The following is a 23645-nucleotide window of genomic DNA, read 5'->3' as shown; positions in this document are numbered from 1 at the left end:
AAACCACTACAATCCTTTATCGAGAGATATAAAAAGAGGACTTGAAAAAAAATTGGAGATAAACCATGTTTTTAGACTGGAAGGCTGAATATTAACACAATGGCACACCCTCCCTGATAAATGAAGGCCTAACAGAAGTCTAAGAAAAATCCCAACAGGGCTTTTGAAATTTACCAAAAGGATTCTAAAAACCCACCCAAAATATTCAACAGGTAAAATAGCCCCCAAATTTAAAAATTAGATATTAACAGGGGTGCCTAGGTGGCTCAGTTGGTTGAGCATCCAACTCTTGACTTTAGCTCAGGTCATGATCCCTGGGTTGTGGGATCGAGCCCCCTGTCGGGCTCTGCACTGAGCCTGGAGCCTGCTTGAGATTCTCTCCCTACGCCCCCTCCCCTGCTCATTCTCTCTAAATAAACAAATAAATAAGATGTTAAGAATATATTATGAAATTGCAATTATTAAGATATGGGATACATGTATAAGAATCTGTGTGTGACACAAAGATCCGTGAAACAAGACAGCCCAGAAGTAGAGCAATATATATGTTACCCTCTAAAGTATGTGTATGCATGTGTATGTGTCTCTGTGTATGTATCCTGGCGCTTTGTGGTGGAATGCACACCTAGGTAGAATTCTCCGGTATTGCTATAGGAGTAAAATTGGTAGAGCCTTTCTAAAAGATGTGAGAGGCACCTGGGTGGCTCAGTGGGTTAGGTGGCTGACCCCTAATTTCAGCTCAGGTCATGATCTCACAGCGAGATCTCACGTTGGACACTGCTGACAGTGCGGAGCCTGCTTGGGATTCTCTCTCTCCCTCTTTCTCTGTCCCTCCCCTGCTTATATGCACGCTCTTGCTCTCTCTCAAAATAAATAAAAAATTAAAGGCAATCTGACAATATGTATCAAAAGCCTCAAAGTTGGGTTGTTTTTTTTTTTTAATTTTTTTTTCAACGTTTATTTATTTTTGGGACAGAGAGAGAGGGAGACACAGAATCGGAAACAGGCTCCAGGCTCTGAGCCATCAGCCCAGAGCCCGACGCGGGGCTCGAACTCACGGACCACGAGATCGTGACCTGGCTGAAGTCGGACGCTTAACCGACTGCGCCACCCAGGCGCCCCTCAAAGTTGTTTTTATATCCGCTGACTGCAATATTTCTCTTCTAAAAGTAGTCAGAATGGTGAAGACCTTTGGAAAAAGGTGTTTATTACAGTGTTCTTCATAAAAGTGAAAAAAAAATCCAGAGGCTTACAACAGAGGTTCGATTAAATGATACATCTGTATAACTCAATGTTATAGACATCAAAAGTATGTTTTCTAAGAATTGTGTCACTAAGATGCACTGTAACTTATTTAACCAATCCGCTGTTGCTGGACACGGACCTGGTTTCTTCTGGTTTCTCCAGATCTGCTCTGCCTTCTGTGTTCTCTCTTCTACTATCCACCCATCTTCCAAACCAGAACATCAGGAATCCACATTGAATTCTTCGTATCTTCAGCCCATCCTGGCTTACTTGGTCATCTGCTTCTTTCAATTCTATCTTCTTAGAATCCCACAGACCCAAGGTCAGATACAGTACCCAGTAGGAAAGGGAAGTGTGGACATGGGCCAGATCTTACGCAGACCTGGGGAGGAACCGCTCCTGGGAGGGCCAGGTGTGGACTGAAAGGAATGGCAGGTGCCAGCCTGTGCCAGGCCCCTGTCCCCTCTGCGGAGCCTGGCAGGCTCCAAGAGTTCTTCCCCCGGGGTTTCTGCCCGTGCCTGTCCCCCACACGTGAAGAGCAGAGGGCACAGGGGCTGCTTGGGAGAGCCAGGAACAGGCACAGCCTGGGGTGTGCGAGGCTCCAGGCTAGTTTTCACAGACATTACTTGATTTGTATCTCCTCCATTCTCCCCCACTTCACAGCTACAGATCCCAAGACAAAGTAGCATGCTCAAGGTCACACAAGTGGCTGGGCCAATACTCAAACCCGAATGTCATAAAACCAAGATGGGCGTTCTTTCTCCACGCTATTTATCACCATCACTACCATTCCCACCTCAGGAAGTCTGGGGCCTGGAGCTGAGGAGGAATGAGACCTCCCCTCTGCCTCCAGCAGCTCTGGGGTGAGTAGGGGTCACCTGGTTGGTGCCCCACATCCCATTTCACGGAGGGCAGTGGGGCCCAGAGAGGCGAGGAAATGGTCTGGCTGGATCCAACTTCAGAATCTGGCTCTCTCCATGACACCCTCTCTGAAACGTCTGAAGCCCCATATGTGACCACTATGCAAAACTGGCAAATGAGCTTATCACCTCAAACCCTCTGTGAAAATCTGATAAAAGCTTCAGCGGGGAGGAGGAGCAGCTGACCTGGCCACTTAGGTTTGAGGGTACTGAATGTGTCACATTTACTGGGATAAGGCAAAAAGTCTCTCTCTCTCACACACACACACACACACACACACACACACACACACCTCTCTTTTTGACTCCCTGCTCCCATGCAGCACAGGCCCAGCTCCTGATCTTGGCCTCTGCTCCCTGCCTCAGGGGAAAAATGTAGGTCCCACAGGGACAGGAGGCCTGCACTTGGTCTCAAGTCCCAGGGAGCCCTGCGTGAGAGCCCTGGGAACTGGCATACGGAACAAGTCAGTGGCTCTGTTTTATTTTTCCCCATCTGTCACTGTCCTGAGGCAGAGTCTCCTTAGGAATTTCAGGGAAAGGAGGAACAATAAGACTAAGATATGATTTGGGTATTTCGGTGTTTCCCCAGCCATAAAATATCAAGTACCAGCCTGTCTCCTAAAATAGAAGCTATGGCTTCTCTTCTCAGAAAAACATATACAGGCACATACACATTACATTTTGCAACCCTTGCAGAGGTTCACAGAATCCCCGAACTCAAGGGATCTGCTGACTTCTGATTAAGAATCTCTGGTATCGTGGGGCGCCTGGGTGGCTCAGTCGGTTGAGCGACCGACTTTGGCTCAGGTCATGATCTCATAGCTCATGAGTTTGAGCCCCGCGTGGGGCTCCGCACTGAAAGCTCAGAGCCTGGAGCCAGCTTTGGATTCTGTGTCTCCCTCTCTCTCTCTGCCCCTCACCCACTCGCATTGTCTCTGTCTCTCTCAAAAATAAATAAACTTAAAAAAAAAAGAATCTCTGGTATCAGGATGGGTTAAATAGGTGATGGGGATTAAGGAGGGCACTTGTGATGAGCACCAGGTGCTGTATGTAAGTGATAAATCACTAAATTCTACTCCCGAAACTAAATTTACACTGTATGCTAACTGGAATTTTATCTATCTATCTGTTTTGCTTTTAGACAATAATACAGGTATTTCTGAGGTCAGTTATGATCATTTGTTCCTTATTTTTTTTTAATTTTATGTAAATCCAAGTTAGTTAACATACCACTTACATGGAACACCCAGTGTTCATCCCGACAAGTGCCCTCCTTAATGCCCATCACCCATCTAGCCCATCCCTCCTCCCACCTCCCCTCCAGCAACCCTCAGTTTGTTCTCTGTATTTAAGAGTCTCTTATGGTTTGCCTCCCTCTCTGTTTTTATCTTATTTCTCCTTCTCTTCCCCCGTTTTGTTTCTTAAATTCCACATGAGTGAAATCATATGATATTTAGCTTTCTGACTTATTTCCCTTAGCATAATACATTCTACTTCCATCCACATTGTTGCAAATGGCAAGATTTCATTCTTTCTGAGTAATGTTCCATTGCATGCATATACCACATCTTTATCCATTCATCTGTCGATGGACATTTGGGTCCTTCCCATACTTTGGCTATTGTTGATAGCGCTGCTATAAACATTGGGATGTGTGTGCCCCTTCGAATCAGCATTTTTGTATCCTTTGGACAACCAACTGGAATTTAAATAAAAACTTGGAAAGGAAAAAAAAATCTCGGGTATCAGGTGAGAAGGGATGAGAACCCCATACCCACCAACGTCAAGGGGGCAGGTGGAAGCAGAGGCACCTGGGGGAGACCGAGAGGAACCATGAGACAGACAGGGATGCGAGTGAAAGAGCAGGAGCCTTGAAGTCTGGAAAACCGGGGTTCGCATCCTGATTCGACACGTGTGTGACCTGGGGGCAGTCACATCATCTCTTCAAGCCTCAACTTCCTCGGGCCTAACAGGGATGACAGGACCCACTTCCCAGACTGTTGTGAGGATTGTACGAGGTGCTATGCACTTTGCAAAAGCATCTGGCACCATGTTTGGCACATAGCGCGAGCTTAGTAAGTCTCGTCTATTATGTCTGTGAGCCAGTGTCACAGAAGTGGAGAGGCAAGGAGAGGGTGTGGTCGGAAACGCCGGATGCCACGCAGGCCAGTACACAGACACACACGCGTTCACACGGGGAAGCCTGCTTTTCCCTCTGGTTCCCTGCAGGAGGGCAGTGGGCGAAGGAGCCTTCCCCCACTGGGTGACCCTGCCAAGCCCGGCCCCACAACGCAGCCCTGTCCCAGAAGGCTTGCCCAAATTTGGCCCCAGGCCTCTCACAGCTCATTTCCCTGCCCCACAGGACACAACACAGAGGCCTATAAAGCCAGCCCATGACGCTGGCCCCAGAATGGTCAAACCTCTCCTCAAGGTCAGCTGTGGACTGCATTCCTTGTCGAGTCCCTCCCCCTCCAGGAATGTCCCTGCCTCAGTCAAGCCTGGACCCAGCTCATGGGTGTGCAGCCGCCAGTCTCCCGCTGATGCAACAGCCAGGAGCAATGGGGAAAGCTTCTGGGAAGAAGGTGCCTCCCTGGACAGGTCTCCTTCCACAGCCCCTTCCTCCCTCTCCCTCAGGAGATGAGAGATCTGGGAGTAGAGAGGCTGACCTTGGGCTGGTGTCCCGCGGCCCAGAGCAGGGTGGGCGCACTCACTCGGGCTCCCGGCTGCTATTGCCTTGGGACAGGCTACCCCCTCTCCCTGGGGTCACCCCAACAGCTACCAGGTCTGCCCACCTCCACCTTCAATTCCTTCCCTTCCCTGCACAGGTCTGACCTGCACACTCTCAGGAGGACTAGAATGTTCAGTGGCTTTCCACTGCCCATGGAGACAGCCTGTCAGGATAATTCAGCGCGTGGGTCTGGTTTTTGCTTTTGTTTTCCTAAACCAACAGGAATCTGTAACTCAGTGGAAAAGACAGGGTAGTATACAAAAACCTCAATACGTGGTAGGATGATTATAATGTGAGCAAGAGCCAAAAAAGAGGCTTAGAATACCTGCTGTGCTTATTTAGAATACAGAGACATACCCCGAAAATGTTCACACACATGGCATATAAAATGGGAGGGAGGGCAAGGTGACACAGGAACAGAACTAGAAGCAAAACGAAGAGCTCGAAAAGAAGCTATTTACAGATGCAGATACTTCAAAGCTAATGATTGCAAATCACAAAGATCACAAATACTTGGGTGCCTGCTAGACATAAACCATGTTCTTTTTGTGCAGACATATTCTATAGTATTCCAGACAACCAACCCTCAAAATGCAGATTACAATCATACAAAAAGAGACCTTCAAGAGCATGTGGTCCAGCCCCTGCTGAAGAAACCCAGGCCCAAGAGGCTTGTTTTCTTATCCAGTCTATTTCCCCTGAGGATCCACTACCACTGTTCTTCCCCAGCAACCCAAACCTAGTGATCCATCTCCCGTGACCTTGCCCTCTCCCTCCTGCCTGGGGACTAAGCAACTACCAAATCTGCAGCTTCTGCGCTGGTTCACCGTGCGACCATACGCTTCCCACCTTCAAGCTTCACCCCACCCTGCTTGCGGCCTGAGCTGCCCCAATTATTCTGCAGGTCTGTTTTTGAACCCTGACACCTTAACTGCTCACTCTGTGTTCCTGGCCTATGTTTTTATCCTATCTAAGTCTTATTATCCTCGTCCATAGAGTAGGGGAAATAAGAATAGTTTCTGCTTCATGGCATTTTGGGGCTATGACAATGAAGTCACACGTGTCATATGTCTGGTGACAAGTCAGCTCTTTGGCTTCTGCTATTGTTTAGTCCACAGGATGAAGTCCGAGCTCCTTGACGTGACCTTTATACCAAAGACCCGTCACAAGACCCTTCACCGTCTGTCCTCTGCCTACTCAGCCTCATCTGCAGCCCTTGCCCCCCACATACATGCAGGCCAGCCCCATCGCTTGTGGGGCCAGGGACAAAATTTCAAATGGAAGTCCAGATACCACATGTCTGAATCTTGGATTCTAAATATTTGAGAGTTATAAATCAAGGTACCAAGCTGTTAAATAAAAATATATTCTCTTCTCCCTTGAAAAACCACCTGGGGACCCAGGTTTGAATTTAGAATCCGGCCTCCTGCAGATCTGTGCCGAGCCGTGGTGCTGTGAGGAGAGACAGCCCCAGCCCGGCTCCCTTCTCTCTCCACTCCCATCCCCACCCCACCCCACGAGAAGCGTTGTGCACACGTGAGCAGACTCCCCAGCCCGCACCTCCACCTCCCTGCAAACAGCCCTCCTTGGGCTTAGGGGTCTGCACAGGGAGGTGGATTCTGTCTTTAGGAGGAAGGAAGTGGACTGACCACTGCCAGTGCAAGAAATTCTGAGGTCTCTAGCAGCTGGTAATGGTCTAGCACTTGGGGATGCGCCTGCGGGGGGCAGCTCCCTCTTGGCCTGCTTACTCCTCTTCACTCCATGGCAGGGATGTGGCAGGAGGAGAACCAGGTGCCCTCCCGCCCCGGTACAGGGGCACTGCACTCATGTCACACACCAGTTATACTGAATTATTTTTAATTCACCAACTGTACCACACTCACTACCAGTGCTCTTCTCTGTGCCCCAAACTTCATCTACGATCTCCAAGAGGCTGAGACAGGCAGCTGGTTAGGGTCCAAGGCAAATTTACTTAAGTGTCCTGGAGGCTGAGAAATGGGGTGGCTGGACCTTCCCGCCCAAGTGGCACTTGCCCTATGCCCAGGCCCCGTGCTCTCCCTGACGCACTCACTCCTGGGCCCTTGCCTGGCTGAATCTCGCTTCTCAGAAGGGGACCGTCACCTGCAGGGGGAGCACACTGTGTCCAGCGTCGCCACATGTACTGTCTTGCTCGCTCCTGAGGGCAGTCTGACAGGGAGCCACGCGGGGAAGCTTTTCCTGTCCCCACTGTACAGAAGAGGAAAAACGAACCCCGAAGACATGGGCTGAGGCAGAGGAATCATCGTTCCCAACACCGAACCCAGCACTGCTTTGCCAACCTTGCCCGCACCAAAGGAGTATGGGGGGGGGGGGGCGGCCGTGAGGACGGCTGTGAGGACAGCCATGAGGACAGCACTCCTTCAAGTCACCGAACTATCATTTACATAATAGACCCCTCAGGTTATATTTGGGTTTGGCCATTATTAACTAACACTCTAATAACAATCTTTGTGTGCCGATCTGTCCTTCCTTTGGGTAATGGCTATTGGTGCCAAATGTCATTTCCTTTCCAAAAATCTTGTCCCCGTTTATACTCCGACCAGTAGCCTCTGAGAGCACCTGTCACTGAACTCTTGCCAGAATCACGTATGATCATTTAAACATGTTCTTTAAAGATGTGGTGGGTGATAATGGCATCCTGTTGTCTACACATGAACTTCTCTGACTGCCAGAAGGTTAAACATATTTTTGTTACTAGTTATATTTCCTTCTGTGTGATCTGCTCAGTCTCCTGCCCTTTATCTGCTGGGGTCCTAATGGTTTTCTTGTCAACTTTCATAACAATAACCATTTGTCTGTCATATTTCCCAAACACACTTTCCAAGGCTCTGTGGCATCCAGTCTCTTCATTGTTGTGAATTCAGTTTAAATTTTCATAATTATTAAGTCTCATTTCTCCTAGCGCGTCCACCCCTTGAAAGTTCTTTTCCCTCCGGGGATGTGATTTCTATTCTACTTACTTCAAAGTTCCCTTTGGCTGTATTTTTATATTTTACTTTTTAGTCCATTTGGAATTTATCTTGATGTGTGCTTTGAGGAGAGGGTCAAAAAAACCGTTTTGAAAGCTATATTTGGCAAAAGCAATGGACAGAAATAGGAGTCGGCTTGGGGCCGACTTCATGAGGTTGACAGACAACTGAAAGAGGCAAAGCGCCAGGCACCGTGCAGTTCTCATTTTTTTTATCAAGGACAGTGATCTTGACCTGCAAAAAGAAGATCAAACATGGCTAAAGGAAAGAGAGGCCCCAGAGAAGCAAGAGGAGAGCAAGGGTCTGGATCTAAAAGAACGACCTCCCAGGGCCATGAAAGGGGGAGGCAGCCCAGCCAAGAGGAAAGAGTCCTGACTGAGGGTCAGAAGACTTGGGTTGGAATCCTGACTCTTCCAGAGGTTCCTGCCTTACTCTGGGCCTCAGTTTCCACATGTATTTATTCATTTATGTGTGGCCAACTGTGTTTAAGACATTGCTGGAGGCGATGGACTTACAGAGACAAACCCCGTGGTCCCGGTCCTCTGGGGGCTTGTAAGAGTTGGCAGGGCAGTGACCCCTCAGGCGTAACAGAGGGAGGAGTGTTTCGGTGGGGACTCTGAAGAGAGGCATCTATGACAGCCTCACGAAGGGGAGCAGGTGAGGCGAGGAGGTGGGATATAGGATCTCTCTATTCCGGCACAGCCAGAGTGGAGGGTGTATGTTGGGTGCAAGAAAGAGGGGCAAGGACAAGGAACGGGTCGGCAGGGGCCAGGTCATGGGCGCTATGCCACAGAGCCTGGTTTTATCCTGTAGGCCAGTGGTTCTCACAGCTGAGCCTGTATCCAAACCTCCTGGAGGGCTCATTACAACAGACGGCTGGGCCCGCCCCCAGAGGTTCTCATTCACCAGGCCAAAGGTGGGGCTCCAAATGCATTTCGGACAAGTTTCTAGGTGATACCCACGTGTGGGCATAAGAAGGCCCTTTGAGGGTGGCAACATGTAGGCAAAGGGAACCATTAAGCAGGAGAAGGAACCAACCAGAGGGACACTTGAGGAGGATTCTTTTGGACACAGATTTGGAGAACAGACTGGAGGGTGACTGGACTGAAGGCAGGGAGATAGGAAGCTGCTGAAATAAGGCAAGTGAGGTTATTTTTAAAGGGGGGAAATCCCAGATTTGGAGACTGAATGAATACAGAAGGCAAAGGAGAAGGAGGAATGAAGCATGCCTCCCAGGAGTTTGGCCACGAGCCTGTAAGACCAGGGACTATCCCCGCAACTCGGTACTGTGCCCGGTTCACAGCAAATGCTCGCTGGGTATCTGCTGACAAGTTGTTCCTTTAAAGGGAGGCAGGGGTTGAGTCCACTGGATTTGGAATCAGGTCGCTGCCAGCAGAGAGACAGGTCTGGAAGCTGGACTGGAGACGGTGGGGAAATAGAAGGGGAAGACATGGACAGGCATCGTGGAGAGGTAATGACTCTTTCTGGAAACCTGAAAAGGAAGGAAAGACAGAGGAGGAACACAAAGCAAAGAGGGCTTTCACTTTTAAGGTGAGAGAGACCTGAACAAAATTACGTGTGTGAGAGGAGGATCCAGTAAGAAGTGAGAAAAGAAGTAAAGGAAGATAGTTCCTGGGGAGGCGGGACAAGACGGCATCCAGAACCTGGGAGAAAAGTGACCTTGGATGCGAGAGGCACAGAAAGCATAGTGAGGGAAGCCGGGATGGATGGGGAGGCAGGTAACTTCATACACTGGAGGCTGGGAAGTCCAGAGTTCTTGATTGCTGACCACCTTTATTCTCCCTGTGGAGTAGGGTGTGAGACTTTGGCTTAGGACAGGGATGGAGGTGTAGTGGAACTGAAGACGGTGGTGAGTAGGCTCCGAGAGGAACGACAGCCAGGGACAGGACACAGGGGTGGCAAGTGGCATCAAGATGCTGGTAAGGTGGGTGGCTCAGTCAGTTAAGCAGCCAACTTCGGCTCAGGTCATGATCTCACAGTTCGTGAGTTCGAGCTCTGCATCGGGCTCTACACAGACAGCGTGGAGCCTGCTTGGGATTCTCTCTCTCCCTCCCTCTCGGCCCCTCCCCAACTTGTGCTCTCTCAAAACAAATAAATAAACTTTTAAAAAAAGACGCCGGTAAGGTAACACCACTATGTCAGCTCAAGTTTCTCTCCATGGGGACTCCCTGGCAGTGGACTGGCTGGACGAGATAGTCGTGGGGAGGGGGAGTTGTCAGGCCAGGGAGACAGCACATGAAGCCTGGGGCTGCGTGTGATTTTGGTGATTGATTGGAATTGGCCGAATGAATGAATGAATGAATGAGAGGTGTTACATGTTATGGTTACACAAGATACCTCCAAATGCAACCCTCCCACTTACTATTACTTGTCGCCTGGCCTTGTAGGGTTGTTGACATGTCTGGCTGATGCACTGCTTGTAAATCGTGTGGCCCAGAGCCTGGGGTGTGGAAGAGCTCAGTAAACGGCAGCTCTTATTCTCATGGGCCGTGACAGGTGGGAGCTGATTGATGGAGGATTCTATGCAGCAGGGCGATGTGGCTGAGCTTATTTCTTAGGAAGACCCCTGAAGCAGTCGGAGCTGGGTATGACTTCAGTTCTCCCACTCAGCTAGCTGTATGAGCTGGAGCAAGCAACTCATCCTCCCTGTGCCTCAGTTTCCCAATCCCCCAAATGGGGGCAGTAACAGAACTGATCTAATAGGATTGTTACGAGAATAAATTCAAAGGAGGCTGGCAAACTGGAGAGCGTAACACGTGACAGCTGTGACAAGGGTGGCGGAAGCCGGAGGAGGCAGAGGAAGAGGAGGAAGGAGGACGAGGAGAGAGGCAGGAAGATGGGAGAAGAGAAGGTGGCACAGTGATCATACTGATTATGAGGCTCAGTAACCAAGAGGTCACCGATGACAGTGACGAGAGGAGCAGGGGGTGAGACGGCATGAACCCCAATCCCTCAGCACTTTCTGTCTGCGCGCAGAGGAGTAGCAGTTAGCATGTGGCCGAGGGGCCGAGCATGGAGGCCTCCTGGCCCTCAGGGCAGAAGAGGAATGAGCCACCAGAGCTGGCTGCAAAGGAAACAGTGTCCCAGGAGAGCTTGTCTCTGAGGCCTGGCGGGGAGATGGTTGCTGGTTCAGCAGAAGCCTAGTCACAGCAGGAGGAAGCCACGCTGCGTGCCAGCCTCAGCACCCTTTCCAGGTGCCCTGTGCAGAGTCGCCCCTGACGTGAGGTGATGTCCACACTGAGCTCCTAAGGCTCGGCATCCCTCCCGGGTCTGGAACGGCATACAGGCTTAGGTGCAGATGGACATTCAGTCCCCATCTCGGGCCCGGTCCGATACGGCCTCATAGGCAGGGACCTGGTGGCCCTGTTTGCCCTGTGGATTTCCTAGACTATTAGCCCACCCCTGCTGTCTCTCCCAGGAGGCCCTGCGTCTCCTGCCTCAAGGCCTGGGCTCTGACCCCTGCTTTAGGTCATCTCCTAGGTCAGACCCTACAGCCTAGACAGACAATGCTTCATTCCCTAGTGCAACTGGGCTTTTCTACTGGCACCAATAATTAATAGATAGATAGATAGATAGATAGATAGATAGATAGAAGTAGCATTAATCATTGCTACAGATAGCACTTGCTAAGTGTCGAGCTCCAGGTCAGGTGCTTCTATATTTCATCTGGTTTAATATTTAAAACAACCCCGAACAATGGGAAGGATTACTCCTGTTTTATGGATAAGACTAAATCTAAGGGGCCTGGGTAATTTGCCTAAGGTAACCCAGCTAATCCTTTGCCTAAGGATCTAAATTTAAACCCAAGTCTATATGACTCCAAGGCCTGATCTGCTTTCCCCTCTTAAGCCATGTTGTCTTCCCAAATTCTGGAGCCCAGTCCTCTCTTGTGCATGAATGCGGGACCCTGGCTGGCCTTAGGCCCCTCCCCCCTTCCCAAGGCCTGAGCTACAGCTGGGAGGTTGGGCCTGTGTCCAGGCTGTCCAGGGGCCAACCCCCTAGCCCATCCTCTGTCCCCCTCCTGGGCTGGAACCACACCCATTCCAGCCCTACCTAGGTCTCAGGGCCTCGCTGAACTGACAACCAGTCAGAGGCCCCGCAGCAATGAGGCCAGCTTTCCAGTTTCAGGACTGAGGAGGGGGACGGGGAGGAGGTGGCCAAGGGGATTAGGAAGGCAGTTCCTTTCTGGGTTACCGGGCATTCTGGGGCATGGGAAGGGGAGGCTGGTGGAGGCGGGAAGAATGGGGCCTGAGTGACTGCCTCTCACAGGCCCTGTCCTCTCCAGACCCCACAGACAATGGACGGAGCACCTCCAGCCTTCATCAAGCATCAGGAGGGTGCTCAGTGACAGCACCTACTACATCGCATTACAACTCTAGTTTCGGGCCTGTTCCCACTAGACCGTGAGAGACAGGGAGCAGCATGGTGTCAGCACACAGGACACCTCAGTGACGCCTGGCAAATGAGCGCGTGGCGAGATGGAGTGAGATGTGCCTCTGAACATTTCACAAGAGCTGGAGGCTGCCCTGTCCCACCATGGCCTGACATACACCTGCACCTCCGTGTCTCCGGACCTCATCTTCCCCACTCAACAGTCCACTGGTGCTCCTCTGAGCTGCCCTGAGCATGGCCTGATGGGAACTCCTCCAAGCTTGCTGGCTGGCTCAGGGCTCCTGCGGGCTGGGAGATAACGAGCCTTGTGGTAACTTGTCTGGAACTTGTAGTGCAACTGTCCAGTGAATGAGGGAACTAAATGGCCACAAACGGTGACAAGAAAAGTTCCCATATGGATGAAGACAGTATGGCCAGCTTTAGCACAGGCTGTCTTCTGGGTTGTCCAGTCTTCCTTTCCGGTCTTTCCTCTCTCCAGACCCCATCATGACTCCTGGGTACCAGAAAGTTCCACCCACTGAGCAACTTGTTCACATAGCAAGAGGCAGGCAGCAGCCATGACCGAGGCCTGACACTTGTTCCAGCACTGCCCAGCCAGGCCTTGGCTCCCAAATGCAGAGCTGCCTCCTGCCAGAATTCTACAGGTGAGGCTCCCGGCAGGTGCAGAGAGTTCCCCAGTAGCCCAGAAGCTGCATGGCTGGAAACATTGCTTCAGGAGCAGGACAAGCCTGTGGTTGGCACCAGATGGGGAGGCCCTGGAGAAGCAGCCTCTCCCACATTTACCTGGGTCTCGGATGCCAGAGAAGTGGAGTAGCGTGTGGGAGAGGTCCTGTGAACTCATCGGCCCTGGGCTTGGAGTAGGGACGGGTTCTAAAGGACAGGCTTCTTGGGTCACCAGGAAGTGCTAGGGCGGATGAAGCCATGGGCACTGCTGGCCTCCTCTGGCAGCTCACTCTAAAGGCCCAAATTATCTTTGACTTTGGAGCCAGGGAAGGATCACAGAACTTCAAAGGACTCCTCCCTGTCCCTTCTCTCTTCTCACTCACCCCTACCAACCCTGGGAATGAGTTCTCACTAACACAAGGCCAGTCCTACATCTCCAGGCACGGCCAGGCCAGGTCAGGACACAGACATCCAGCAGAGTGACCATGTGCCTGAGCACAGCCCACACTTCCTCATCCCAACTGCTCTAGTATCTTCGATCAGACTGCAGCCTGGGCCAGGCAAGGGGGTAAGCTCCTCAGTCTTCCTGGGAACAGTGAGGCCCTAAGTGGCTACAGTACAGTGAGTCTCTAATTGGCTGCCTTCCTTTTCTTCTTTCTTTCCTTACTTCCGTGGATGAACTATAAAAGCCTTGAATTAACTGACCTGTTGTTCTCGGAAGGAACATGTAAAAACAACCCACCTGGCTGCCCTGACCCACCTCCTTGGCCTGGCCTCCTGGTCTGCTCAGCAGGAAGCAGGATCTGGTATTTGAGCCGATTCCAGATCATTTATGATGACTGGGCATTGAGGGGTTAAAAAAAAAGCCAGTGGGATCAGGGCCCTGCCCTCCAGGAGCTCCTGTGACGTGTCCATGGGCAGAGGAAAGGATGTGCCAGGAGGGGGTGGGCAGATGGTCAGAGGCCAGGGTGGGAAAGCAGCCCCCAGCTGCCCTGGAGTTCACCAAGGTGGACCGATTCCCTCCCGTTTCCCTTTAGAAGTGCCTACCTGTGACCCCAATTCTGTTGCCTTCAAGGCAAAGAGAAGGGCTCTCAGGACACTAATATCCAGGCCATGGTTCTAAAAACAGAGGGGTGCTCCTTCAGCCCCATTCTCTGCCTGGTTTGCATGGGCAGTGGGCCTTCTTGGAGCTGGAGCCGGCTGAAGCCAACCCCTTCCTCCCCTTTGGGGAGCCAGGCTAAACCCAGGGGAGCCTGCCTGTCTCATTCAGCTTCCCCTTCCCCACTGTCCCACCTACCTGAATTTCTGGACCTGACTTCTGTCTTCTCTCTCGCTTGCTACCTACTTGACACTGCCTGCACTTGGCCTTGCTTGGGAAAGGGCTGTGGAGTTAAACCAAATTGCACTGAGACCTCCATAGGAAGGTTAAGCTGTTCCCACCTCCCAACTTGCCTCTAAACCTCCAGAAAGAACAACTAGCTTCTTACTGTATGCGGAGGCCATCTGTCAACATTCTCCTCGCATAAGAGGCTTGGGTATTGGAAGACGAATGGCCTGAACTCTGCAGTACTCCTCCCCTGGGGTGGCTGGTGATAGCCGGTTGAGGGGAGAGGGGGGAACGGGCCTGGACAAGTTGGCAGGCATCCCTGTAGGCCCCGAGCTGTGAATGGAGGACTCAGGAGGGGATTCCGTGGGTGGTCCACCAAAAGAAGCAGTCACCCTACTTGGCCACACAATCCCCTAGAGAAACGGGCCTGGGGCCTAGTCTGCCTAGGACAAGGAGTACAGAATCTGATCATTCCTGGAGTAGAACCAGACTCAGTGGCAGCTGGGGATCTAACTGCAGGTCAGCGGTACAAGTACAAAGCAGAGAGAGGTGGGACTTATGGGCTTGGGAACTGGCACCCTCAAGCTCACTGAGGGGTCTGCTGTCCCTGCAGAATGGCCCCAGGGTCCAAATAAGGCCTTCCTCCCTTGGCTGGGAATGAGAGTCAGAGTGTGAGGGGGCTTGGGGAGGCCACTACAAGGGCAGGGCAGGGCAGGGCAGGAGAGGATGAATATTAGGAGTGATGCTGGGGCTAGCCAGAAAAAAGCGTTCCTTCCAGGGGGTCCTAAGGCCAGGGAAGGGCCTGCAGGGAATGCTGGAGAGGGGCTCTGAGTCTGGCTGAGAAAGAACTCACAGGCTGACCTGGAAGCCAGGCAAGGCCAGGGCAAAAGGGGAAGGAGCTGGCGTATGGGAGCTTACCACTCTCTCCTTGTAGACAATGTACTTCAACCACTTGAAGTCCTGCCACTTGAAGCCAGCGAGGACAAAGAGAGAATCACGTTCGTATTGTTCGGGCCGCTGCATGGCGCCCTCAGGGTAGGTGATGCGCAGTGTAGTTTTGCTGCCCACGTCCTTTTCAAAGCCTTTCACGGGTGCTGAGTTCAGTCTACAGAGAGCAGGCCCAGTCAGAGCCTGCCTTGAGCTCACTGCATGTAGTCTGTGGGCTGGTGTTTGGGAGGTACTATGACCCCGGAATTCCCCAGGGGCAGAGAATGGGGAGCCAGGTCACCTGGAGCCACCTAGCTTTTGGAGCCCTTCAAGCCAGGGTCCTTCTTGAGGCTTCAGCTGACCTTAGCCCAACTGGCCAGATGGCCAGATGGTTCTCAATGGACTCAGGGACCAGGGTTCGGGCCAGGACACTCAGGTGCCTGAGGCACTGCTTTGGGGAGCTCACCTGACCACAATGTCATAGTCATCAATGCGTGACCCCAGAGACTTGTTGGCAAGGACACCTCCATTGCCCACGATGATGCAGCGGCGACAGCTGAGGCTGAGGGGAGAGAGGCAGAGATCTCTGAAGAGCTGTCCGCTAGGTCTCCTTCTCCCTACCCCTTTGGCCCTTAGCCCCATGCTTTTGGCCGTGTGCAGGCTGGAATGGGGGAAGAGCAGCATTCTGAGGCCAAAAGGCATACTGTGGGTAGTTAGGTCACTCGCGATTCTCTGACATACCTAGTCCCAGATACTCTCCAGGAAAGCGTGGGTGTGGAAGGGGCAAGGGCACTAGTTCTGGGGTGGTGAGGAAGGAGCCTCTGGTAAGATGGCCTTCTAGGCTAAAGATCCCCCAAGGGTTAGTGGAGTTCAGGAGAGAGGGCAAAGTGTGCTGAGTTTGAAGGCTGTGCCAGAAAAGCAAGCAGAGAGGACAGGCCTGGGGGCACCAGGACCCATGGCTGGGCTTATTTTCAACTCAGAAGCCCCCATGCTTCCAGTAGCCACCAGAGAGCCCTATGCATTTTGCTTCCCCCACCCGGGGCTTCCCTCACCCAGGGCCCACTGGCTTCAGCACTGTCACCGCCCCCTGCATTTAAGCCATGGCATCTTCCGCTACCACCGCCACCCAGGCCCTCAGACCTCTGATGGCTGAGGACTGAAATATCTTGCCAAGTGCTTTCAGTCCATGGGGTGCAGGCCCGCTGGAGGGCCTCGCTTATCTGCTCACCACCCCCAGCACATGTGCTGTGCCTGCATGTGAGGACACGATACCCAGGGAAGTCTGGCTGGACCTCAACACCTCTGCACATGCCAGGCAACTGAGGGCAGGAGGCTGGGTAGCAAGTGGCTCACCTGTCCAAGGCAGGGGTCAGGCGGTACTCTTTGGTGACTGACAGGATGGCTTTGATCAGATTGTCTGTGGACAGAGGAGGGAGGTTATTGTTAGAGGGTCACTGACGTCCCCATGAAGTGTTTGTGAATGACGTTGGAAGCACACGCTACTGCGTAGGTTGGAGGTGGATAGGAAGGTGGGGAGACGGGACTCTGGGCACAAGGTTGGGCTGGGCCACTCGCCTAGCTTTCTCCCTGATGAACAAGATGGAGGCAGGGGTACAGGCAGGGACACTCAGCTCTGCCTGGAGCCGGTCCCCAGCGCTGGCATGCAGTTCCTCCCCTCAGGACTCCCCAGCCCTTCCTGGGAAGTCTCCTCTGGCTTTCAAAGGCTCTGCAGTCAGGTCCCAGGACATCCCCAGGCCCAGGACCTGCTCAGAGACAGAGTACACGCTGGACTCACCTCTGTGCCCTGACTGAGCAGACACCAGAGAGCAAATGAGGAGACCACCAACGCTGAAGAGCTCAAGTGTGCCCAGCCAGCTCCCGACTCAGACCCCTTTGCCTCACCCTCTGATATGGTCTTCCCCTCACTTCTCCCCCCAGTACTGCCCATCTCCAACCTTGGTCTTGGCGGGCTGTCTCTTCCTACTTATCTTCCCTCTTCAACCTCTGAGGCCTGACATCTGCCCATCTGCACTCCACTCAGGCTGCCCCCAGCAAGGGCCCAGGACCTCTGTGTTCTCAGATCCTGTGACCACTATTCAGATCTCATTCTTCTTGGCCTCTCACTGGCTTTGGCCATGGTCATTGCTCTCCTTTCAAACTCTAGCATAATGAGAACATTATAATATACTGTATAATGATACTGGCTTTGGAGTCCAATCCTGGCTTGTGCTACTTCAGGGCTCCGTGACCTTAGATAAATCACTTACTTTCTGTGTGCTTTAGTTCCCCATCTTTCAAACGAAGATGGTAATTCCTACTCTGCAGAGTCATTAGGAAGATAAAAAGATAATGTGCACAGAGATCTAAAGATAAAGTAAGTAAATCGGTACAACCGTGGTGAAGACCATCTTAATAACATTAAGCAAGATGCAGATGTGCACAGACTAAGATCTTGCAGCTCTCCTCCTAGGTAGATAGCATCAGAACACTCGCTCATTTGTTTAAGGAAACCTGTACGAGAAGGTTCACTGCAGAACTGTTTGTAATAGCAAAATGTGGGAAGCAACTGAAAAGCCCGACAAAGGAAAACAGATTAAACATGGTACACAGAATACTACCCAGCAGTAAAAATACATAAACCAGTGACCTTTGGCTTTGGGTACTCATACAGATATGCCTGTAAAGCATAAGCAAAAAAGTCAATTTGAAACACACACACACACACACACACACACACACACACAGTATTATTTGTAAAGTGTAAAAACATGCAAAAACGATATCAGATTTTCAATGGATATATAAATATGTCACAAAAATAGATAAAGAGGCATTGAAACGATAACCCCCAAACCAGGATGACGGTCTCCTGGAGAAGGAGGAGAATGGAATGGGAAGGGATACACAGAGCTTTAATTGTATCTCCTGTTTTATTTCTTAAGCTGGGTACACATTGCAATGTATTCACCTTTATTCTTTTCTATATGCCTGAAATATTCCATGTAAAGAAAGGATGCCTCCTGACTTAAAGAAAACAATTCCATAATTTTTTTTTAAAAGATGGGGTGGACAACACTGTCAGATGCAGCCAAGAGGTCAAGTTAGGAACTGAACAGTATCCTTTGGATTTCCCGGGGGCACTGAGCAGTTTCACTGGAATGATGGAGGAGAAGACAGTGCTCCAGAGTAAAGGGTGAGAAAGAAGCAGTGAGCACAGTTAATCGTCCCAGGAGGTGAAGGAGAATGGGTAAGGAAATGAACCTTTAAGGAGTGTTCTATACTAAGTGCCTTCAGATGTACCTTATGGAGGGCTTCAGGGAAGGCCACAGACACCCTCCTTTTCCCACTTCCCATGTGACCTCTAAGGAAAAGCATATTGCTACTAATTGCCCAAGGTCAAGGTATGGCTTGGGTTTTTGTTTTCTAGGAGGGGACCTTAGCAGAAAGGGTATAAATTAGCAGGTGCTCTCTTGTTGCTGGCCGATGGGCTATGGACCAGCCTTTCCAGGCCTTCATAGCTTTGTAGGATTGGAGTCTTGAGTGAGGATTTGGGAGAAAAGTAGGCTGCTTAGCTACCTGTACCCAGCAAAAAGGAGTTCTTCACATGGTTCAGCCCTACCCATTAGATTTGCCCTTGGGGATCTGAGGTCAATACTCCCATTCTAGAGTGTCCTCCTGCTGGTCACTGTCTTCTTTTCAGGAAGGTGTGGACTGGCTGAGTAGAGGACTCAGGTATTTTTAAGTCCCCTGGCCAAATGATATCATCCCTTCAACAGTTATCTTATTTAATTCTGACCACAACCTAATACAATAGTATTATTTTCTCCATTTAACTGAGGAAGAAATTAAAGCACAGACAGGTGAAGTAACCTGTCCGAAGTCACAGCTGATAAAGAAGTAGTACTGAGATCTGATCCTTGAATGTCTGATCCTAAAGCCCAAACTCAACCATGCCATGAAATAGTACAGGAACTTGACAAGGCATCAGAACCACTAAACGGTCAGAGGTGGGAAAGTCAGGAGGGAATTGCATGAGCGAAGTCCCTAAGGCAATGGAAGGGGACAGTTCTGAGGGCACTGGGGGGACGTCAGCCTTGGACAGGGTAAGAAAGAACTGAAAGGGAGACCGGGGTAAAGAGGGGATGATGGAGGAGCCTGGGCGACTTCCTGGAGGATGGCCTCTGTCTTCTCAGGGATTTCCCCCTTGTACCTGATCCTCCGGGATGGATCTCCCTGACGTCCTTTCCTGTGATCTCTTCCCCCTTCAGAGCCATTACTGTCCTGCGCTCTTAGTATCTGTGTCTCTACCAGACTGGAGCTTTTTTATGGAGAAGGATGGTACTGTCCATTCCACTGTTGTATACCTGGCCCTGGCCAAGTGGTGGGCTCTGAGTAAACGAAGAGTGAAGCAAGAAAAAGAAAGGAAGGGAAAAATGGAAGGAGAGGGGTGGATCCCCAGCATGGGGACTTCTGAGGGTACAGCCCTATCCTGAGTGCAAGGAGACAGGCTGAGGGATGAGATGTTAATGTAGAGTGGGCCAGGGTTCCCAACGTACCTTGACCTTTGATCCCAAAAGGCGGCACAAATTCCCGAATCCTAGCCCACTTGCGGAAAGAGTCATCCAGGAACATGGGTGCTGGCTTGGAGAACCTGGAATACAACAGGGCTGTTGAGGATCCCCAAATGCAATAAGCTGGGGTATGGACTGGCTCTTCAGTACATCTGTCTTGGCAACGGATCTGCCGGGAGGACCTTGACACTCCAGCACACCCTCCCTGCCCCCGGTCAGTGGGTAGCTGCTGACATAGCTTGTCCAGTGGAGCCTGAGTTCGAAGGGGCAGTCTCTATGTGGCCAGCCATAGGGGTGGAGAGGCAAGATCCACTTGCCCTGGATGGAACTGCAGCACGCCAGAAGCTCTCTAGCAGGCGACCCAGGCATGCACCCCACCAGTCGCTGCAGCCCATGCTGTTCCTGCGGTCTGGGAACACGGAGATGACACACTGGCCACGTGAGCAGAAAGATACCCGAAGACAGCCAGTGCATGGAGACAAGAGTTTTGGAGAGAATCCTGGGAGGTGGACTACCCAGGGTGAGGAGGGAGAATTCACAGTGAAGACGGAGAAGAGCCGCAGGAGACAGACGTTTGGTCGAGAAGAGCAAAATGGGAGCGTCCCATGGCTGAGAGGCAGGGCTGAGTGGAGGCCTCAGACAGGTAGGAGCCTGAGCACCTCTGCTGGCAGAGACCAGGAGGGAAGGCTAAGCTCCTCAGGAGGTGAGGGAGGGACACTAAACACAAGGGGGGTGGTGATGTGGGCCTGGAGGAAAGATGGGGGGGAAACAGGGGGAGAAGGAAGGATGAAGTGATGCTGAGTTGAGAAGGGAAAAGAACATTTCACTTCTCTTGGGAAAGCCCAAGGAGTGGGCAGGCCATGGTGCAGGCTTTCGGGGGTGGGGGTGGTGGGGCAAAGTCAGAAGGGATGCAGAAGGCAGTGAGGACAGAGGGAAAAGCTACGGGAGAAACCGAGCTCTTTGGGGATGCTTGGACAACACAACCTCACGTGGAACCAAGCACCCTGGCTCTAAGACCTTTCTCAGGGCACCTGGCAGCCTGGAAGACGGCCAGTACCTGGTCATCTACTGTGTGTTGATTCTCGCTGTGGGGCCTGCTTGGGGCCTTGCTGGCCAAGAATGAATGTGTGGAGGCCTAGGCCTGGGCTCCGTCTCTGTATTTCTAACTCAGTCTGAATCAGCCACTGAAAACCTGAAGACTAGAGGAGAGGCCCTCTGAGCCTGGGAGGTAGCCTTCTGAACGTACTCCAACTCAAGCAAACCTTTCTCACTTCCATCATCACTGACCACTATAATCAGCCTACCCAGGAGGAATAATACCAGTAATCACTTGGACGTCTAATATTATTACCGATTTTGAAGTGAACTTGAAAGAGGCAGAAAACTTTCAATCCTACTCCCTGTCCCATTACTCATGGCTGGAAAGACGTTGTCAACACTCGACAGCACGGACAGGCCATTCCTGCCGAACAGCCTGCCTCTGGACTTCTGAGTCAGCACACTTCCCTTCTGTGTACAAGGATCATGTATGTCTCTCATACCCAGTATATCAAATCCAAGTACATTAACATATTTGATGTTTCACCAGAGGCACCGAGGATCCTGGCCACAGCCTATATGAAACAGCAAAGGAAACAAAGTCCCTGGATAAGCCTGGAGCGAGAACCTCTCCTCCTGTGTCAGGAGCTTATAAAATGTTTGCAGGGGCGCCTGGGTGACTCAGTTGGTTAAGCGGCTGGCTCTTGGTTTCAGCTCAGGTCATGATCTCACAGGTTTGGGAGTTTGAGCCCTGCGTCGGCCTCCTCACTGCTTGGGATTCTCTCTCTCTCTCTCTCTCTCTCTCTTTCTCTCTCTCTGCCCCTTCCCTGCTTGTTCTCTCTCTCTCTCTCAAAATAAATAAACTTTTTTAAAAAGCTGGAACAAAGTCTTTGCAAAGTTTCTCAGTCAGGCTTGGACAGGCTTTATCTGCTTCCCAATATGTACTGGACATCATATGCTAATAAAATCTTCTAAGGTCTTACTAATGTTCTCAACATATTTTTTCCTTTGCTCTCTTTTCTTCCTGAGAAAGCGCATTTTGTTAATTTTTACTTTAAAAAAAAACTTATTTTCATTGTAGCTTGTAATATATGCTAATTATGGGGAAAATACTGACAGGTGCACACACATAAACAAACAAACAAACAAATAAATAAATAAAACCCATAATCCTAAAACACAAACAAAGGCAACTAACCTGATGGTATATATCTGTACTGATTTTCCTTTTCCCATATTATTTCTTAAACTATTCTGTAGACTACTTTTTTCACTTCCTTTTTTTCAATTAAAAAAATTTTTTTAATGTTTGTTTATTTTTGAGAAAGAGACACACACACAGAGTGCAAGCAGGGGGAGGGGCAGAGACAGAGGGAGACACCAAATCTGAAACAGGCTCCAGGCTCTGAGCTGTCAGCACAGAGCCTGATGTGGGGCTTGAATGCAAGAACTGTGAGATCATGACTTGAGCTGAAGTCGGATGCTTAACCGACTGAGCCACACAGGCACCTCTTTTTCACTAATAATGAAAACATTGCTGTGGAAATGGACACAACATTCTCATAATACACAAAGGCTAGATCAAACAACAAAAACAATAAGCTGCTGGTCACCTGACACAAGTTGGCCCCCAACAATTGAATGTACAGGATACACAAATGAAAATATGACCAAAAAAGCAGAAGTTGCAACATTAGTGTTCTAGCCTGAATGTCTGTGTTCCCTCAAGTTTGTATGTTGAAATTTCATTCCCAGTGTGATGGTACTTGGACGCGGGGGCCTTTGGGAGGTAATTAGGGCATGAGAATAGAGGCTTTATGAGTGGGATTAGTGCCTTTATAAGAAGAGGCCAGAGAGTTAACTATCTCTCTTTCCCCCATAGGAGGGTACAAGGAGAAGTCAGCCATATGAACCCTAAGATGCCTCTCACCAGAACTCGACCTTACTGGCACCATGCTCTCTCCGACTTCCAGCCTCCAGAACTGTGAGAAATACATTGCTGTTGAGAAGCCACCCAATTTACAGTAGTTTGTTACAGCAACTAGAGCTAAGTAAGTAACGAACAAAAAAAATTCACGAGAGAGATCCTGGCAAAAAGCATTAAATGGGTCTGGGTAAGTGTTTTTTAAAAATCTTTGCCTCTAGGGGTGCTTGCATAGCTCAGCTGGTTAAGCGGCTGACTCTTGATTTCGGCTCAGGTCACGATCTCACGGTTCATGGGTTCAAGCCCTTGCATTGGGCTCTGTGCTGACAATGCAGAACCTGCTTGGGATTCTCTCTCCTTCTCTCTCTGCCCCTCCCCTGCTTGTGCACTCGCTTGCGTTCTCTTTCTAAAAATAAATAACTAAATAACTAAATAACCTATTTATTTCTGGTTTTTAAACATTGTCCATCTCACCTTGTTCTTTTATTGGGTCTTTCTGTTTTAGGCGCTTATTTTGTAGACCCTCTTTATTCCTTGACGGATCAAGCCAGACTCCTCTAACATTTCCTTCTGCTACTTGGGTGCACCTTTGTGCAAAGGTAGTCTTTTTTCCTGCTCTGGATATATTTAAAAAACTTTTTATTATGGGAAATTTCAAACATGCACACAAGTTGAGAAACAAAACAGTGAACCCCCACGGACCTATTACTCAGATGCGGCAATTATCAGTCATGATCAATTTTGTTTCCCTTCTACCCCATCTACTCTCTCTGTGTGTTATTTTGGAAACTCTCAGAAATTATACCATTTAATCCATAAAATACCTTAGCATTAATTTCTAGAAGATAAGGACATCTTTAAAAACCTAACCACAGGGGCAT

At 50.4% G+C, this 23645-nt stretch overlaps 1 protein-coding gene and 1 long non-coding RNA gene across 5 annotated transcripts in view; one reads left to right on the top strand and one right to left on the bottom strand.

Annotated features, from left to right (window-relative positions):
• Positions 1 to 23645, bottom strand: part of ST3GAL3 (ST3 beta-galactoside alpha-2,3-sialyltransferase 3) — a 201798-nt gene that overhangs the window by 8124 nt on the left and 170029 nt on the right. For 2 of the 4 annotated variants that reach the window (XM_040469946.1, XM_040469944.1), the window contains 5 exons: positions 19788 to 19882; positions 16585 to 16648; positions 15698 to 15793; positions 15223 to 15409; positions 7015 to 7119 (listed from right to left, as the gene is read on the bottom strand). In XM_040469946.1, the coding sequence (XP_040325880.1) occupies positions 7015 to 7119; positions 15223 to 15409; positions 15698 to 15793; positions 16585 to 16648; positions 19788 to 19882 (547 nt within the window). The remainder of the gene's footprint in view (positions 1 to 7014; positions 7120 to 15222; positions 15410 to 15697; positions 15794 to 16584; positions 16649 to 19787; positions 19883 to 23645) is intronic. The other 2 variants (XM_040469948.1, XM_040469947.1) reach the window with 1 other exon arrangement.
• LOC121026996 (uncharacterized) overlaps positions 19513 to 23645 on the top strand; it is a 30146-nt gene continuing 26013 nt past the window's right edge. Inside the window, exon 1 of the long non-coding RNA XR_005788525.1 lies at positions 19513 to 19531. This is a non-coding gene — a long non-coding RNA (uncharacterized LOC121026996). The remainder of the gene's footprint in view (positions 19532 to 23645) is intronic.

This window comes from Herpailurus yagouaroundi, unplaced genomic scaffold (assembly GCF_014898765.1).
Source record: "Herpailurus yagouaroundi ecotype Mexico unplaced genomic scaffold, PumYag 77, whole genome shotgun sequence".
Lineage (NCBI taxonomy): Eukaryota > Metazoa > Chordata > Mammalia > Carnivora > Felidae > Herpailurus > Herpailurus yagouaroundi.
Note: the sequence above shows the minus strand (reverse complement) of the source record. Positions and strands in the feature narration are given on the sequence as shown.